The sequence below is a fragment of the Sinocyclocheilus grahami genome, unplaced genomic scaffold (genome assembly GCF_001515645.1).
Source record: "Sinocyclocheilus grahami isolate Dianchi unplaced genomic scaffold, SAMN03320097.WGS_v1.1 scaffold149.1, whole genome shotgun sequence".
Taxonomy (NCBI): Eukaryota; Metazoa; Chordata; class Actinopteri; order Cypriniformes; family Cyprinidae; genus Sinocyclocheilus; species Sinocyclocheilus grahami.
This window is the reverse complement of record NW_015505328.1, coordinates 679,429-699,755: the sequence shown is the minus strand read 5'-3', so window position 1 is coordinate 699,755 and position 20,327 is coordinate 679,429. Positions and strand designations below refer to the sequence as shown.

General features: G+C 39.0%; 1 protein-coding gene across 1 annotated transcript in view; it reads left to right on the top strand.

Moving 5' to 3' along the window:
- The window catches only part of trps1 (trichorhinophalangeal syndrome I), a 135,633-nt gene extending 124,458 nt beyond the window's left edge, over positions 1-11,175 (top strand). Inside the window, exons 6-7 of the mRNA XM_016281401.1 lie at positions 2,094-2,216; positions 9,131-11,175. Coding sequence (XP_016136887.1) covers positions 2,094-2,216; positions 9,131-10,267 — 1,260 coding nt within the window. The 3' untranslated portion in view covers positions 10,268-11,175. The remainder of the gene's footprint in view (positions 1-2,093; positions 2,217-9,130) is intronic.
- The last annotated feature ends 9,152 nt before the right edge of the window (positions 11,176-20,327 follow it).

The window sequence follows — 20,327 nt, the reverse complement described above, 5'->3', positions numbered from 1 at the left end:
AGTCAGAGCTTTTGATCTATATTGTTTTAAATCCAAAGCTTTTGGCCCACTGTATCCATAACCATTTAATCTTTCTGGATGGCAAAACAGGAGGCCCAGCACAAATGAATGATTTGACCAACAAGATAAATTATCAGTTGTGTTCACACTGTGTGTAGTTTGTATGTATATTAACTCTCTGCGGCTGTTGTACGATGAAGGTCTGCGGGCCAGGCGGAGGGAACACGTGTGAGTGATTTGGCTCTGGAGCCCAGAAGGCCAGGGAGAGAAATCCACAAAGCTGATGACGGACACTTTGTTTGGCTTGTAACGCTAGAACAGGATAGGAAAGAATCAATCAATCAATCATGTCTAAACTGTCAGGACTAGCATGTGGCCCTCTAAAAACCCCACTGAGATCAGAAAATATATACATTCTCGCTTAAAGCTTGTAAGAAAGCACTGATTCTGACGTAAATGAGCCATAATTCGATTTTGAGATAGTCTTCCAGCAAGGTATTGTGGGTTTGTGTTGTGGGACATGCCAGACATCTTGCTGTCTTAAAGGGACAGTTCATCTAAAAGTGACAAATTCAAGTCAATACCGTTCCAAACTATCCCTTTAAGTCATAGGCCTACAGATTTGGAATTACACATTATTTACAAATATTTAATTGAAGTACCCATAGAATATGTAAATGCATTACCATCTAAAGCCATCAACATAATATGGTAGTGCTACAGTACTTTTTGTGAAGGATACAACTATTGATTTGGGTAAGTCTAATGCTTAATGTAAGGATAGTGTCATTATTGTTGCGGCAAGCCATTAGAACGGTGTTTATGCACCTTCATTGAGTTTACCTACCTTTTTATGTGTACAATAAAGGATGCGAGATCCCTCCCTCTCTGCCTGAAATGCTGCGTGCATCAGAATGATGCTCTGCGGTTGCAAAGGGCAGTTGTCAGAGTGACTTTGCATTTGCTGATAGCTCATGGAAAACATTGCTCCATCTCATTAAGTTATTGCCATCATTTTTATTCTTTATGGTTGTGCAGGCTACCGTCCCTCATTCTCTTTTCACATTCATTTTCTACGTATCTATGATTAATGGGAGATGTCGAACCATAGAGTGAGCAAGCATCAGCGAAGGTGAGATCATAATTAGTTTAGCTGATGCAGGGCCCTTCAATGGCGCATCTGGATGGAAAAATTACCCTATAGGAAGCTGGCGGCACCCCAAAAACTTTACTGATACGTTGTGAAACACCCGATGAATCAAGTGCCCTTTCCCTGCCAAAAAAGCTCTACCGACTCAAAGCCAAAATTATGTCTGCAGAAAGCTTTCCATTCTAAATGTATTAGAGCACAATTAGGAGCATTGTACTTTCCTGGCAGGAGAAATGTGCTCCCTGCTCAAGCCGTCTGAAGTTAGGCTAAATAAATCGTACACATTCTATAAGGCTAAATGAGTTTTACAGGGACCATAATCGAGATAATTCCTGTGATTTGCCCCGGTTGACTCTCGGGATTCACTTGTAGTTCTGTCCGTTCCCGGTGGATGATTCATGTGGCTATATCTTTCTCCTTTTTTTCCTACTTGAGTTTATTTTTTCCCCTTCTCTCACTGTAGAGTGCAATATTTCAAGCTACTAGATATTCTGTGTTCCAGCCATGGATTTAACGGTTCACGTGTTTTGTATGTATGGCGTTCGAGATGAGACATTTATTGAAAGATCAAAATATTTATGTCAGGCCGGTGCGGGCGACCCATTTTGAAGTTGGTGGTGTGTTCTCACTGACGCGGTATCTTACAAAGCCTATAAATCACGGGAAGGTTAATTAGTGTTAGAATCAGCTTGGTTCTATTAATTGTGCCTCATCCTGGCTTTCTGATTATGTTCACATTGTGTCCCTCACCATCAGAGCTGCCATATCCAGCTACACCCTGCTGAGTCTTGGGATTTTTTTTCGCCTTTTTCCTCCCTCTGCCTCTTTTTCTTGCTTTCTCTTTTACATTCACCTCCCTGCTGAGCATGAATCTCCATCCCTATTTTTCTCAACAGCCTGCTTTTTTACTCATTTTGGCTCTCTTTCTTTTTTATGATTTCAGAGACGGCGGGGCTCGGGGGTCTTCTGCGCCAACTGTCTGACCACCAAGACCTCGCTGTGGAGGAAGAATGCCAACGGCGGCTACGTGTGCAACGCGTGTGGCCTCTATCAGAAGCTGCACTCGGTAAGGGGGGGAACTAAGAAAACATCAGTGCAAGGGACGGCGAGAACGCCTCGCCAGCCCACACACAAATCGCAGAAACAGAGTTCAAAATGAATGGAGAGGTGACAGTGTAGCAGCTCCGGTTTGATCGCTTCATTTCCGCACTGTCAGGCGAGGACCCCGGGGGAAAAGCCCTTTTGGCCTTCCTCAGCCCTGCAGCCAGCTAATGGCCCTATGGAAGTAATTTTGCACCAGCTGGGAGCCCCACTTCCCACAGTCCTAACAAACACCTGACCTTAAAACCCGAGACACAATGCCTACTGGCACAACCTTAAAACCCAGTCAAGTGGAGTCTTTCTTTAACATTTTTGTTACCTTCATGTTGTTCTAAACCCATATGAATTTCCTATTATTATTAACCTTTATTTAACCAGGCAAATCACTTAACAACACATTCTTATTTACAACAACAGCCTGCTGTGGAACACAAAAAGAGACCGTACGGAGTAGAGACAGAGTAGTATGTTTAAGCTGCTTTTTTCCATACGATAAAGTCAGTGGCAACTACAGTTGTTTTAGTGCCCATCCACTTTCATAGTATGCAGAAAAGAAGCTCGGGAATTGCTAAATATCTCTTATTGTGTTCCAAAGCTGATAAGTCTATGAAAGTCAAAGCTTGGAAGGGAGAATAAATGATGACAGAAATTTTGTTTTTGGTTAAACTATATTTTTTATAGAGTGTAATATTCTGGTTCTTAAAGTAAAAATCCCATTCATTTTCTACATAGGGGTATTGATTTTTAATGATAACTTGTAAGCCTTTAAATATAGAACTTTTTTGAGCTCCAAGGTTTTTAATCAATGGCAAATGTTTTTGCTGAAGCTATCAGCCTGCTTTTTTTTAAATAATCATTCAGTTTTCCAGCAGATTTCCTTGTGAAAAGCTGCATTACCCATGATTCTGCAAAGAAATCTCCATCATTCAAAGAATCGTTATAAGCAAATCGCTCTAAAAGAAAAATAACTGTGAATTATGTGAACATTATATGAACAGTCTTCTCCTATGCTCTCAAAATTGAACAATATAACAAAGAGTGAAAAATTTAAGGGGGTCTGAATACTTTCCGTACCCACTGTATATATATATGAATATATTCCTCATTAAGTACACAGTCTATAACTGTGTTTTTGTCCAATTTTAAAATGTTTTCCCCTTCAAACAAAGTTTGTAATCTTGTCATTTCTTTAATAGCTGGTTGGTTTGATTCATAGCTTATATGTCTTTAACAGAGACATAAATAGAAAAAATACTTCTGCAAAAAGTGAGAAGGCACTGTTGCATTTAATTATGGTCATATGCATGCTTTCTGTTTATCCAAATAATATCAACAAAAACATTTTATATATGATATTTATAAATGCATAAATTGTGACTATACAGTGAATATTTAATTAATTTTTCAGTCTGTGTGAAATGTGCACAAAGAAATGAAACTACTCGTTTCTGGACTCTGTCACTAAATGACTTAATTTGATTTGCTTTATCGCCTCAGTTCTCCGCTGTCCCAATTTAATTTTGATCTGAATTAGCATTTTTTTAATCTGCAGTCGTACCTAAAGCTTAATCTGCAGCCTTAAAAGTGTTCTAGTGTTATTCCATTTCCTTTGAAATGGTGTCTGGATAAACATGATGGGTAAACAGTCTCGACAACATGCGAGTAATTAAGCCGGAGAAACAGAAAAAACATTGTTCTCGGGCCTGTTGCTGGACTTAACATTGATTTTGCATTCTAGTCTTTGGCGCTCCTTCAGAATTGGGTCAAGTCTGTGAGTGTTACGGTTTCTTCCTGTCTTGATATGCAATGTTGGAAGCGCTCTTTGCCTCAGTGGCCTCGGGCTATCGGGACTAGTGCCTGGGTGGCACAGGCTTGGAAACAGGGGCCGACTGAATCAGTGTGGTCGGCTGGGGTAAGGCGTGTTAAGGCACCACAGCGCCCAGACCACAAGAGGCTCTTTCAGGGGCCATGCCACCTGGTGGCTTGAGTCGTGCTAACTTGACCCGACACAGGCTCTCACATCTGGCCGTCTGTCCGCACCGCTTCATCAGAGAGCCTGCAATCAATGGGCGCTTCACAGCTGAGCTTGTGAAATACTGTATGCTCTATTTACTGCCCCACATTAAACACTGTCTGGAGTAAATAAGTTTCCTCACGCTGGAAGTTTTTCTAACTTTGACGTTTATGTTGGAGTTCCAACATGCATTGATGCAGCAGCTGTACTGATGCTCGCATCAGTCTTTGCTCTGGCTTCCTGGGACAGAAAAAGTGGGGTGACCATGACTTTAAGGGAAATGGGAACAATTCTTGACAGTTTTACTTCTGAGATCACACTGATATTAAAAACCAAGGGGTGATGAATTTGAGTGGAACACAGTGGCTTCAGTTATTCTTTAGGCCTAATCAGACACACAGGCGATAACTGGTTACAAGTGAAATATTATTATTAATATTATAATTTAAAATTGTGTCCCGTTTTAAAATATATAAAAATAAAAAAAATTCCTGTGTTGGCAAAGCTGAATTTTCAGTAGCTATTTTACTCCAGTCTTCATTGTCACATGATTCTTCAGAAATTATTCTAATATGCTGATTTGCTCAAGAAACATTTCTTTTCATCAATGTTGATATCAGTTGTGCTACTTAGTATTATTGTGTAAATCATAATACATTTTTTCAGGATACTTTGAATTGACATTTCAAAAGAATAGCATTTATTTGAAATAGAAATATTTTGTAACAAAGCCGTTTTTTATCAATATAATGTGTCCTTGCTGGATAAAAGTATTCTTATCTTCTTATTTCTTAAGTATTCAAAAATCTTACTTGGCTCAAAATTTTAAAATGTAGTGAACAATAATAAGTTCTACAATTTATTACATAATTGTAATGTATTGCATAACATGTTTACATATATTGCAAAACCCATATCTTGTATTTAGTTCGACTGAGGCATGTTGTGTGCCCCATGTCTGTGGAAAAAAAAGTGGGCAGAAGTATTTCCATTGCACAGGCTATACAGAAGTGACATGTAAACCACTGAAAGGTGTGTTCAAATGGGCTTTATTAGCACAGGAAAGAAAGAATCATGCATTTCAAATTAGATTTTTGATAGCTGACAGAAAATAAGTCAAACTGATTGTCTTGACAGTGGCAACGTTTAAAGAGGCAAAGTGGCACTATCGGTATTGGTGAAAGAATGTTGTAAACATTTTAGAACCTTTAATGAATGAAATGTATGAAAAACATTGGTTATTTTAGATGTAATCTGTTAAGACCTTAAACCTATTAATGAGAACTGCTACCTTTACTCTTCTTGAGCTTATCTTTTTATTTACATTTGTGCAATGACTGCCTACAGTGCTGGTGAAAAGTGTATTTCCCTCATATTGTATACAAAAATAGCAATAGCATAGATCTGTATTTTATTAGTTCTAGCTCAGTGCTCACCTTTGATGATATTTACAGCTGTGTGGTGCGATTGATCTAAAGCCTGTACATTCCAGCGGTGGACTGAATGACCAGTTGGGCATAGTCTCTCTGTGTTCTTATACTGTAAAGTAGCTTCTGCAGTGGACCATCAGGTTGTGTACACGTCACACTCCACTAGAAGCTAATAAACAAGATGTGGAGACGCCTCTCCGAAGCCCTCGGGATCCTTCGAATCACTGCCGATTGGCTACAGGATTTGTTTGCCTGATGTTTCTGTTTTTGGTTTCTATAATAACATGCCGAGTCCTCTACGGCAGTTTGATTTCTGGAGCCAAGTAAAGGCAGTGGTGATGTTAAGTAGAAGATATCTCATAGTCTTTCAGGTTCTTGGTTTGATAAATAATCGAGTGACTGTTTCACTGATGAAACAGTCTGCTAACGCAGGCCAGCGGAGACTGTGTCCTTCATGTCAGCCTGGCAGTCAGTTTCCAGTAGTATTTTTTATATTTTTGAATAAAAACTTTTATATGCTGTACAGAAATCATTTCATAATAGCACCTCATAAAACCACACTGTAGAGAGCCCTAAATGGAGGTCTGGGCTCCTCGTGCCAGAACACATTGCAATAATAAATGTCTCTCAGATTTTATCTTCTAATAATAGGACCCGACATGCGCCGTAGCCATGCGTCAATGCCCGACATAAAACTTGCAGCTGCCTCCGTTTTTCAGATACACCATCAAGGAACTTTTTATGTGGGACGCAGAAAGAATGTCATTCGTTCTCCAAAAAAGTTCTCGAAGCTTCTGAACTCTGACCACCCATTGGAATAAGAAAGCCCAAAATGTAGAAAGAAATAGCGGAATAGCAACAAGGTTTTGTTCACGGACAGCAGTCTTCCAGGCTCCTTTGAGCCTTTAATAAATTTAAAAAAAAAAAGTCTTTAGCTAAGGTACTCAAACTGTCAAAAATAGATAAGATTAAATAAATGGAGAGATACCCAAGGTTGCTGAATAGCTCTACAGTATGTTATTACGAAAGAGACTTCTTGTAAAACTAGTCATCCATTTGTGCTGTATGCATTTATCTAATATTTTTATGGAAAATTTTGGGATGTAAAGTCGGCAACACCAAAGCTCCAAAAGTATCACTTTTTTTTTTTTAAAACTGTCATTTTGTATGCATATGTATGCGACAGTTTTTAAAAAAAATAATTTTTTTGATACTTTTGGAGCTTTGTTGTTGCCGACTTTACATCCAAAAATTTTCCACTTGTTTCTTAGTCGAGCACCCAGTTGAGATTGATGTGCGTGCTTTTGCCTGCTCTTCATATAATTTTATTAAATTATTTTTTTAAGGGATTTTTTGGAGGGGAGTGGGGGTGGTGTTGTCATGCACATTTAGTGCCATACACCATTTATTTAATTTTTTCGCCTTTTTTCGTCATATACATTATTTGTACACATTTATATATATATATATATATATATATATATATATATATATATATATATATACTGTATATTTATATTATATATAAATACATTTTATTATTAAATGTGCAGGGGCCACCAAACTTAATCCCCCACTAGTCATTTTGTAGTAGGAAGCAGATATAATCAAAGGCTTTAAGACTTTAATGTCTCTTGTCTGGTTTGATATTTGAAACCAAAAAGTCAAGAACTCATAGCCAACTGATAAATCAAGAACTGTTCATTTTTTTAAATAATAATAATCCTTACAAAATTAGACTGAAGAGAAAAAAAAAGAACAAGAAAGAATGCCCTCTTTCTGTAGTGTGCAGTCAGGGCCTGACGTGGTCCAGCAGTAGAGGGCACTCTTTCTTTTTGTCTGGCTTTCATCCCCATCGTCTCTTCAGACAGACAACCAGCCTGACATGTTCCAAAAAGTGAGCGCTCACATTTATTTTAACACCATCTATCACAGGGCATTAACTGAACTTAAGCAACACAGTAAGATTTGTTTTAGATTGAACTCCAGTCCCCAGTGGCCAAGCATTATTGAAAATATGCATCTCATGTTTCTTCCCCTAGAACATATGGTGCAGAGCCAAAGGCTAGTTTGAGGTGGAGTTACATTTTTGCATAAATAATTTTTCCAGCTTTTATGGGAAAAATGGGTACCAGAGAAATATTTTCCTTCTGTCATACTGAAACACTGGTTTCCCAAGCCTCCCCATCTTTGAGAGAGATTGCTTTCCTTAGCCTAGGAACATGACGGTGGATCTGGGTGCTACAAAGGCAAGTGGCGACCATACATGATTGATTCCCTCGATGTGCCTCTACCTCAAAGTCAACAAGCAGTCGGAAGGTGGTGGTAGAGGGGAGCGACATGGTTCTTTTTGCCAATTATCTCTGGTTCTGAGTGAGTCGTGGGTGATCTCTGCATCAAGCGAGGACTTGGAAGTATGTGTCTAGCAGTGTAGCTAAATGAGTTGCGTCACCTTACTGAAGTTTTCCCCCCGAGCCACTGCCTACCCGGATGGAATCTGTGCTCAGAAAAATAGATTACAGACAAGTGCTCCATTCTTTCCCTCCTGTTGCAGGTCTGCCACCAAATGAAATATGCATATCTCACATCTCTCCAAACACAGTAGTTTCCATTTTAGCGTAGACGTAAAGGATGAGAAATGAGAAGGAACATACTGTTACTTCGGGCTTTTTCTTGTAAAGTAGCACAATTGATAACAGTTTCACCCATTGATTTCTGTCTCTTTCCTGTAGTCAAGCTGAAAGTCACTTCTATAATTCACTCATTTATATTTGTGAACTCACTGTCTTGATTTTTGAGCTAGGCTTACGTAGTCCAGTGAAAATAAAGCAGTAATTAATAGCCATTTGATGGGAGATTATTATGCTAACCCGCCTAATTACAGGAGTGTGTCCTCTGAGTCCCAGAAGGGATGAATCACTCTACTGAAATCACAATATTAGATCAGAGACTGTTTTTATGAGGCAGTAAATAGATCAGGTCCAGTCTCACACACACTTGGGAGAGCATGTGAATATTTGTTTGTTTGGATCTCACACATGGAGATTGTACCCAACCGTACCCAATCTTAATTGTTCTCAACAAAAATAAATTTCTTAAGGTAAAAATTTTTTTTAACAAATGCAATGAATTATTAATTCCTATGAAATAAAAGGTCATGTCAAACCACTAGGTTTTTATTCTTTTAAGAAGTTTTTTGCCTTCATAATATGAGGACATTTTAATTGAAATAAATCTTAAAATCATGTAGAAATATTAGATGGAAATGTAAACTTAAAATGCATAAATGAAACTTAGAAATGTTGCCTTGGCAAATAACTTAAGTAAAATAAGTTGTGCTAAAATGACTAAAACTTTATATATATAAAAAAAAAATAAGCATCACGTCAGTGACCCCAATTTCAAATTGTAATAATTTGCATAACTCTTTTTCAGACCCCAAGACCGCTGAACATTATCAAGCAAAACAACGGCGAGCAAATCATCCGTCGACGGACACGCAAGCGCCTGAATCCTGACCCCGTACCATCTGAGCAGGTGGGGTCCAAGCAGCAGCGCGTCAACAGCGAGGAGCGTCTCAACGGCAGCCCCTTAGAGAGGAGGACTGAGGAAGCAGGATCTGATGGGTCTTTATCACGTGCCGAAGCCCAAGTGCAGTTGGGTAAATACGAGGCTTACGGTTCCTCGGGACCCAAAAGTCACCCTAGCCCCCGCTCCACCCACGCGTTCCTCGTCAACCAGACGCTGGAGATCCACAAGCGCATGCCACCCCTGCATATGCACAAGAGCCCTGCGGACGGCGGGGCCGAGGGCAACGGGCTCGGCGCAGGACCCCAGGGAGGGGACGGCAAGGGTGGTTCTGAACGGGGCAGCCCTATTGAGAAGTACATGCGTCCATCGAAGCAGGCCAGCTACTCCCCTCCTGGAAGCCCTATCGAGAAGTACCAGTACCCATTCTTCAGCCTACCCTTCCTCCACAATGACCTGCAAAACGAAGCGGACTGGTTGCGCTTCTGGACTAAGTACAAGATGTCTGTGCCGGGCAACCCGGGCCACTACCTGAGCCCTGTGGCTGGCCTTCCCAATCCGTGCCAAAGCTTTGTGCCTTACCCTACCCTCGGCTTACCGCCTCATTTCCCCCCACCAACCCCTTCTGGACCCGAAAGCGACACACCTCTCGACCTGGCCATGAAACATTCCAAACCCAGTCCTACACCCAACGGGACCCTCGTCGCCAAGGAGAAATGGGCGTCAACCGCTTCTGAAAGGGAGCGGGAGACGGAACACTCGGAAGAACCCGAAGAGGAGCACTCTACTTCGCAAATCGCCCAACCGGAGAAGATTGATCAGGCCACGCAAGATGACATCTCGAGCAAATGCGCCCACTGTGGCATTGTCTTCCTGGACGAGGTCCTGTACGCCCTGCACATGAGTTGCCATGGTGACGGCGGGCCCTTCCAGTGCAGTATCTGCCTGCACGCTTGCGTCGATAAGTACGATTTCACAACACACATCCAGCGAGGCCTCCACCGGGCAGCCCCCGAGGCGAACGCCAACCCCTCTAACCAATGAGCTTTACAAACCTGCAGTCCAAGCACAATTAGAGCAGCGAGGAAAGAGAGCGCTTGTACGAATGAATGCATTGAACTTTTTTTTGCTTGAAATGTGCCAAGACGGATCATGGTGCCTAAGCAGCCAATGCAAGAAACTTCAGTCAGCATAGCATTTCTGTGGGAGCTCACACACACGTATACTTTTAACGAACAAAGACTGCTTTTTGAAGACATCGGTACATGTAGCTACTCAATCTAGATATATTTTCGTTAGTCCAGATATGTAATTTTCGACAAGGCAGTTCAGCAAGCAAGGTACATCTACTCCAATTTAATGCTTCATTTCTCGTCGTCGTGTGCATTCGCAGATTTATGGAAAGTTCTCTCACCTGGTTCTGATAAAAATGAGGATGTGTTTCTGCATGTGTGGCTCAGTGTAGGAAAATGTGGCAGTCGTCTGTCACTATGGCAACAGCATAATTGACTGCCGTCCTCAAACAAACATCCAGCATCCTCAGGGAATGTGTATGGCTGAATAGACAACATTAGTTTATAGTCTGTCTCCAGTTAACATTATACTAAATGTCTTATGGTTTTCTGTTTGTTCTTGTCGTTCTTGTCTTTTTTTGTGTGTTGAAGTTATAGGGTTAGGTAACTCAAGTCACAGAATTCCATCAAAACTTTTAAGCTGCTGCCTTAGTTGCTGGGATGCAATTCTCTACTCTAGAAATTTGGGAAGGAATAAAAAAAATATTTTTTTTCTAGGTTGTTAATAGTAAAATCATATTATCAGTGCCTGATATATTGTACAAAGTATTTTCTACATGAGATGTTGATATGCAACATTGAACTCGCATCTGAATAAGGGCCTTGAGTTTGGCTCTGACAAACGTTTACATTTGCAAATGTAGCAAACGTCATCATGAAGCAACACCTGAACATAGTAAAATCATATTATCAGTGCCTGATATATTGTACAAAGTATTTTCTACATGAGATGTTGATATGCAACATTGAACTCGCATCTGAATAAGGGCCTTGAGTTTGGCTCTGACAAACGTTTACATTTGCAAATGTAGCAAACGTCATCATGAAGCAACCCCTGATTTTTTTTTTTTTTTTCATGAAAACAGTAAGACAATTCAATTTCCTTTCCTCTAAAGGTGGAATATTAAACAAAAGTACTATGTTTTTTTTGTTTTTGTTTTGTTTTAAGTTTTGGCCACAAAAGGGCACTATTCATTCCAAGTGTCGTCATTTTCTGTTGCCTCTTCTTACCATGTACTTGTGCTTTGTAGTTGAAGAAAAAGCTTGTATTGGACTGAAGTCTTCCTGTATTTTTCTCTTGCTCTTCTGATACCGAACATTCAAGGGAAATTGATGAGTCTGTGCTTTATTTGGCCATTTTATGGGAGCCAGTGCTCTATAATATAAAAATAATAACTTTGTGCCAGTCTAAATTCATTCGGTTCCACCTTTAATTCTAAAGAGCAGTTGAAAACACCTTAGACTTTAGTTTTTTAACAATTTTATTCAGTGTACTGTTGATGAAACTTAATAACTGCAGGTGTTTCTGGTGCCTTTCAATGGCAGTTGTCTCAAAGAGGCATAACATTATTTATATTGTTGTTTCACCCAGCTGTACTTTGGTTTTTATGCTACTTTTGCAACTTTTATCATGTGGAGTGGACAACTGTCTACCTGAGCGACCGAAAAACATGTTTTTAAGTAATAATGAGCTCAGAAATGATCCAAACATACTATTATCAAGTCAAGCGCTTGATATATTTTAAAGCTGTTCACGCATCTTCACAGTTTTCCATTTTATTTGAATAGGAAAAGCAAAAATATTTGAACCTCCCAGATTCTGTTTTTGTTTGCTAGCAACTTTGAGATGTCTGTTGTTTTTTTGCTGTTGTTGTTGTTGTGCTCCCATGTGTACTTCTCCACACTTGCTCCTTTTCATGGTCACAGGTTCAGTGAGTTGGGTCTAGTCTGACTTCATACAGACATTATTTATATGAACTGGGGAAAGGGGGGAGAGCTTGAGACTCAAAATGTCTAATTTGTGCTCGCTCTCGCTCTCTCTGTTTTTTTTAGAAACTAGCCTTACAACGCTGCTTAACTGCAAATGCCTCTTAAAATAACTGAAATCATTATAGACCATCGCTTTTCAACAAACCATTTATACAGTTGGGTATTAAATAACATAAGATTCTTTATTTTTATTTTTGTCAAAATTTTCGTTTTAATTTCAAAATGTTAATGCTTGCACTTCAGTTACTCTATTGCAAAAGAAGAAAGATGAAATGTGTTATTAGCATGCTAAGTACAGGTACTGCATTATAATAAATGAAAGAGATCTTGCCTATGTTTGAAGGTCTTAGCAATATTGAAACACAAGGAGTATTTGATGGAGCCTGGAAGCATGTTTGGCCAAGGTCAAGGCAAAGGGCATAAATATGTAAATGTTTTAACCATTATTCTTAGAATGTTATTGTTTTTACACTTGCTGCATTTAAAGTGCATAGATTATGATTTTAGGATTTTTTTTTTTTCAGCTGCCACCTTAACTTTTATTATTATTATTTTCTTTCTTTTTTGTGTGGTAGGTCTTTACATGCAAAAAGATTCAATAAAGATGGCAAAGATGTCTGTTACATCTAAACTTGAATAATAATGATGACGATGATAATAATAATGATAATAAAACATTTTAGCAATTTTTCTGTGTACCTTATTGTGTATTGTGAAATATTATTACAATATAAAATAACTTTTATTTTATTTTAATGTATTTGAAAATGTAATTCATTCCTGTGATGGCAAAGCTGAATTTTCTGCAGCCATTACTCCATTGTCACATGATAATATATGTATCACAAGTGAGATATGTTAACATTTTCTATTTCAATTAAATTAACATTTTCATTATTTTTTTCCCTGTTATTTCAATCCAGTGGCCAGCAGTCCAGCTCAACCCAGGACTGTTGATTATTCTGTTCAGTCTGGAGAGCTAGATCTAACCTTTTGATGGTTGATGAACTTGAGTCGCAGGATTGTAGTCCCTGTGCTTGCTGTGTCACATGACATGCAATCCAAATGAAACCTCTGACCTCTCGCAGTGCTATATGGAACTGCTATTGATCGCCATCCAATTGTTTTGTCTCTTGTCCTACAAGACTGTTGGTTAAGGGCTCGTTATATACAGTCAGTCAGGGCAGGACTGATTGTGGGCGGCAGGATGTCAGTTTAAAGTACTGAAGAAAACAAATATGTGTAGCTACATAACTTAATTTGCATTTGTTTTAAAATGAAGACTCGTGTATCAAAATCTTTAAAGATAAAGGTGGCAATTTGATTTTGATCTCTCTCAGTAAATAGTGAAGAATTTCAGCCTCTTCTTCACTCGTATTGATAAAACTTTTCCACATGAGGTAGATAAAGATTTTTGCCTTAAGTCACTAGTCGAAAAGGCCATCTGACATGAACAACTTTTTCGGTGCAAGTTGATTCCATTTCAAAACACTCCTTTGAGTTAAAAGTGAGGATGAATGCTATCCGCAACTGCCATAACCCTTTCTCCAAAAGTTATCTTACAGTGACAACTGCAAATGGAAGTCTTCATAGCTTCAATTTTTCCTTGCTCTTTCTTATTTTTGTCCCACTAACTGTCCTTACTCACCTTCAAAGTCAAAGGCCAACCAAACCTTGAGGAAAGGTCCCTGACCTCCATGTGCTTGGCCAGTGGATGTTGAAGAGACAGGACAGAGTGAATCTTTGAAAGCAACCCTCACAGGACTCTTCTGGACATGTAGCTGGTCAGCTCTGCTCACTGTGGGATACTGGCCAAGTAACTGCCACTCACATGGAGGTGTTTCGTAGTCTGGGGTTTTATGGCAGAAAGACTTTGATGCCAGAGAGGATTTCTGGCTTCTGGACTCTTGGAGTTACATACTTTATTCTATAAAACTCTGCTGAAGAATCCTGCAAATACATTTAGGAAGCGACTTGTGAATGTGCGGTTTGAGAAAACCACAAATTTACAGGTAAAATAACTGAAGAATTTGTTTCAAGGGTTTCCTCCAGCTTTATATATATATATATCCATACATAGTGTAAATTGATGTACATAAAATACCATACCTTAAACAGAAAACTAATAAATACAGTAATTTTCCCTCTACAAACAGTGGGCTTCCACACAGACATACAATACATCGGGTATCAACGTACAGTATCTCATATACAGTGGGGCAAAAAAGTATTTAGTCAGCCACTTTTCTCATTTTGTCTCTCATAGTTGAGGTATACCTATGATGAAAATTACAGGCCTCTCTCATCTTTTTAAGTGGGAGAACTTGCACAATTGGTGGCTGACTAAATACTTTTTTCCCCACTGTTTAGGGTTGCCAGGTTTTCACAACAAGAGTTGCTACTCGAAACTAGCCCAATTGTGTTTCGAGGGGGTTCCCCTAGTAAACTTCGCATTCCAGGGGTTAAATATCATGAACATGAAAAACAACCCGCAGCAACAGTGTTAAAGTAGCCCAATTCTGCAGGAAACCCGGACTTGGCAGCAATGCTCCTCCCATATGAGAAGAGTTTCTTTAACAGCGGGAAAGGTGTGGCATCAACATTAAAGGAGTCATATGATGCGATTTAAATTTTTCCTTTCTCTTTGGAGTGTTACAAGCTCTTGGTGCATAAAGAAGATCTGTAAAGTTGCAAAGACTAAAGTCTCGGATCCAAAGAGATATTCTTTATAAAAGTTAAGAGTCAGCCACACCTACCTAAAACGGCTCGTTCTAACACGCCCCCACATGTCTACGTCACGATGTGGGAAGATTTGCATAACGCCGCCCAAATGTTCACACAAAGAAAGAAGGCGTAACTTTTATTCTCGCTGTAGTATTGTTGTTGCCGCCACCGCCATGTCGTGAAGGTGCTGTGTGTTTCGTTGTGAAAGCGAAACTACTTTGTTTGGTCTTCCAAAAGAGGACGATATCCGCTTTGTCATGCCTAGAGCTGATCCGTGCTGGTCGCTGAGGGAATACATCAACTTAGCGCTGTAGATCGCCAGATCGGCTTTCACCGTGGACGAAGCGGAGTCCAGCCCGGGGTTGTCACAGGTGGTTGCCACAAGCTCGCCAGTTGCTCCTTCGTCTAATCCGCCAGCCGTGCCGTTCTCAAGCCCGCCCGCCACCGCTCACTCTAGCCCGCCGTGTGTTTTGTTGTGAAAACTACTTTGTTTGGTCTTCAGTGGTTAAGTTGTATTTACAACACTGTTCCAGAACATTTCAACCCAAATATTCAGATTTAGATATAGCATTTAATGGAGGACTGTTTCCTGATCCTGGGAGAGTAGACTACAATATCGGCTGTTCTGACTCATAGACTGTAAGTACGTTTTTTATATTTAAAGAATTTGCCACTGACTATTCAAATGCGAGTTTTGAGCAGTGTAGAGTAGCATTTGTAGTTTGACATTTCTCCGATCACAAATGCAGACATGGTTTTATGTTTACGCGGCGCGATGCAATGCAACATGTAAAAAGACAGTATGAGTCATTATGATCCGTAATTATGTCCACACTGGATGCAACAAATGCCTCTTTTATAATGGATTTTAATGTTTCTGTCTCGTCGCTCCGGCCAGACAGGGCATCACAGTATGTTAAGGGGCGTAACATTTCCGTCACACGCTTGAGGTATTCGGCCAATCCCAACACACTGGATAGCTGGCCAATCAGAGCACACCTCGCTTTTCAGATCGATGAGCTTTGTTAAAATCGACATGTTTCAGAAAGCCGGGGCATAGAGGAGAAACAATAATGTACAGTATAAAACAATAATGTACAGTCACTCATAATTCATTAGCCTACATGAATAATAAAGAGTTAATTTTGCTGAAATACATAATACATGGACCAGTTTTGAGCTATATTGTTTGTTTACGTTGCTAAGGGTGTTGAAGTGATACAAAGACCATTGGGTGAAGCGGTCATAGATTTATTGTGAATAAAACAGCTGTTGACCAATCAAAATCAAGGTCTGGATCTAACCTTTTTATGATAAAAAAATAATTTTAGAATAATAATATAAATATTTAAATATATATTATTTTTTAATGAGAAACTAAACTTATTTATACAACTTTATTGATGGTGGAAGCAGTAGTCAAAGTTAGCTGACTGTAAGTTCGGCTGCTTGAGGCTAGTAGCAGATGATCTGAAAGTGAGAATATCACAATCAGAATTTAATCTTGGCTGACAGCACAAAGATCAGACAGTATCATTCATCTCTGCTTGCTATTGTTGTCCAGCATGTGTGGTCAAGTACTCAGACTGTGCCTTGGGCATGTGTATCTTTGTGTAGATAACAGTTCTGGATAAATCAATTGATAGACAAAACAATTTCTATTTCCAATTAAGCGATTAAACCAACCTCAGTCCTCATTACCTTTCCTCATACATTCTAGCTGCCGATTGGCTACTAGCTTTATACCTTCTCCATATATTTTACATATTCACTTCTTCACCAACTAATAGAAAAAGCAAGACTTGATTTGAAGCCTTGATTTGAGTGTATGGCACCCAAGGCCAATGATGCTTTTTTTCCCCACTTCCTTGCTTAGTTTTCATCAGCGCCGTGCCCTTGGTGAGCAGTTCGATTATCTATCAGCCAAAAGAGGTCGCTTTGCATGTAAACAATATTCCATCAAAGATGGAGGAAGTCCTTGAATATCAAACCTCTTTATCCTAAATGCTTCTCCTCAGGTCATCTGGGGTGGAGATGGGGCTGATTTGGACATATATATTCTTACTGATTTATATATATATATATATATATATATATATATATATACACTGTATGTATGTATATATATATATATATATATATATATATATATGACCATAAACTTTTTATGTCCACTACTTGCAGTACCAATTTCAAAGTTAACTTCAGGTGAAAAATATTAATTAAACAGAACCTTTCCTGAGCAAAATATTAAAGACTGGTCTGCGGCCATGTGGCACATTTTGACACTAAAACTGCAATAAGTTCTGGTTGTGGGCAATTATCCCACTCAAAGCTTATTCAAAACACCAATTAAGAAAGAAATCTTGTCGTAAGCCAACAACATTGCAACTAATATTATTCTTCTCTTTATTTTTGCTTCTTATTTCTGTCCTCTTCCTAACTCAGTCAGTACATACCTATCAATTAGCAGGACGGTGAGGACATTGCCCCTTTCACCGATAAGAAGAAATAACTTTGAGATCCCTTAGTGTTTTGCCTCCTCAAGTGCAAGTGAAGATATTCCTATCTTCTGCCTTTCTATAATTTAAATCACAATGGACAATTGTACACAATGGGCTTTATCATAACAGGATGATTATGTACGCTGTGCACAGGCCTTTATCATGGTGAAACACGGCTACTCGACTGACCTTTGTCCGGCTGCGCAGGCGTTCTAAAGTGCCATTGCTCATTGATACACAATGCACCTTGTTCAGTGCCCTTCAGATTTTTTTTCCCAGCTGTACTTATTCCATCAACTTTCTTCGCAGAGGACTAGCTAATTTCACTCAGGCCGTATTCATCACCAGGCAGGTCTGGAAAATAGAACACTGTGGAATGAACAACAATTAGTTTTGTGAATATATTGGAAGATTGTTATTACAAACTTGGCCAGAGCTGCTGACTTGGCCTAAAACACCTTCATTACAATTTTATTTGTTCAAGTAAATTGATTTGTATTGCACTTTTAACAATGCATATTATTCCAAAGCGGCTTTGCAACCCCAGTTAACAAGCTAAAGGTGACTGTAGCAAGGACAGACTTTCTAAAATGTAAACTTTAGAAAAGTACATTAGGATGAAATGCTCCGGCTGGCACATTTTTTAAACAAATTCATACAAAGTATGCATATTCACAGATGCATGGGTTAATTTGTCCACATCCAACCGCACTGTTCAGGACTCAACATTATAAGTTTGTTTGTTTATTTATTTAATTTTTCCCCGGGTTGGTCCAGTTGTTGCAATTTTCCTTACCTTCATGTATTTGACAGAAGCATTTAAGGTCATTCACAATACATTCACATTTTATCAGTAACATTGAATACATCACAATGTTTGCAAAGAATAGAAAATGAATGTACAAGATTTATGAATGTAAAATTTTAAATTGCAACACATTAAATATTGTGATCATAATGGTTTCTAATAAAATAGGAACCCGTGTGTATAACAGACACTATGGCTGGCATTGGATGACATTCCATGATGGCAGATGGGGCACAGGTGTGGGGTTGATGGTGGCCCAGGGGTGGATCCGGGCATGACAGGAGCTAGTGAACCTCGTGATGGGTGTCTTACGGTGTGAGTAGAGAACAGAATTGGAAAAACTGTAGTGTTTAGAGCAGCATACAGAAACAGAAGAATTAATCATATTCAACAGTGGATCAGAAATGACAGAAACCATCTCTTTTAAGCATATACAAACAGAAGATTTGGAAGCAATTTTAAGCTGTTGAAGCACCTGAAGAGTCATCTGAAATACAGAGATAGTTGGTTGCACAATTCAGATATTCTTTCTAATGTACTCTGTCAGTGAAGAAATTCATAATGCTATAACTGCTGTGCTATAATAGAATACCAGGTTTCATTAATGTCTGTTTCCTGGTTAATTCATGCTTAACAAATGTTTGAAGTTTATTTACTTTTCTGCTTAGCAATACTGAGATTGAATTGTAGCAGAAAGTACATTGAAAGATAAAATCACAAGGAAAAAACATAAAATACAAAGATACCAGAGAAATATAAAAACAACATTTTCAAAACAAATTCAATAATACTACTAAAAAAAATTATAAAAGAGATACATTTGCACATACATAAGGAAAATATACATCTATTAACACACGCACATAAACCTAAAACGTTTTAAAACGTACAAGTACAACTGCAAAAAGGACCCTAAGCATCCACATTGCATTCATTGAACAGTCTAACACCAAAAGGAATGCTAGAACTAGCATAACGTTTTGTCCTTGCTTTGAATAATGTTTCAAATTGCTTTGCTTCCTAAGAAGCTGACCAGTTTTTTCACCCCTGGTTGGTGGAAAAAGATCATGAAGAGGATAATCATTCTAGGCCATCTCTTGTATTAATTTGATGGTGGCTTGCTCTCTCCGACCTTGTAAATCAGGTAGATGTATTAATGTGTTGGTAAATCTGTCAATGATTAGTTGTGCTCTCTTTTGCATGCTTTCCAGCAAAGCTGCTTGCTTTTTTGTGCAACCAACTAACAGCACATCTGCATACTCCAGACAGGGTCTGATCAAGGAGCAATACATACTGACTAAATCATCAGCAGAAGCTCCATGTTTTGCAAAAAGTGAAGACGTTGAGATGCCTTTTTTACACACTCATCAATGTGATCATTTCCATTTAATTGACTGTCAATATGATACCCTATAGGTATTTTGACTGTAATACCACAGGGACCTCCTGTCCTCCCAGTATGAAGTGGTGGTGGTTGTATTGAATTTTTTGCAAAACATATCCTTATTTCGACAGATTTGTTTCCATTTAAGAACATGTTGTTATTTTGCTCCCAAGTTTCCAAAGCAAGTGCCTCCATTTCCATCTTTTTGTCTGTTTCTATGTCTTTTAACTTTACAGTTCGTGATACACCAATATCATCTGCATAAACTGTGTCCAGTGTATCACCAAAAATTACTTCACGGGTTGACATATGAAGTTAAAACAGATATGGGGACACAACTCCACCTTGGGGAACCCCCGATGTCACATCTTTCCATTCACTGCTTTTACCGTTTGCAACCACCCTTTGTTGTCTTCCTGTTGTGTAGCTAAACAACCAAGCCAACAACTGTGGACAGAGGTTAAGTGTTGATAAATGCTGAAAAAGCCTTGCATGGTCAACTCGATCAAATGCTTTTGACATATCTGCCAATAACACACGGACCATAGTTGGTTGTTGAGAGTCTGTCTCCCTTAGCCATGTATGTATATTCTTGATCAAAGCATTCGTCGTGCTGTGTTTA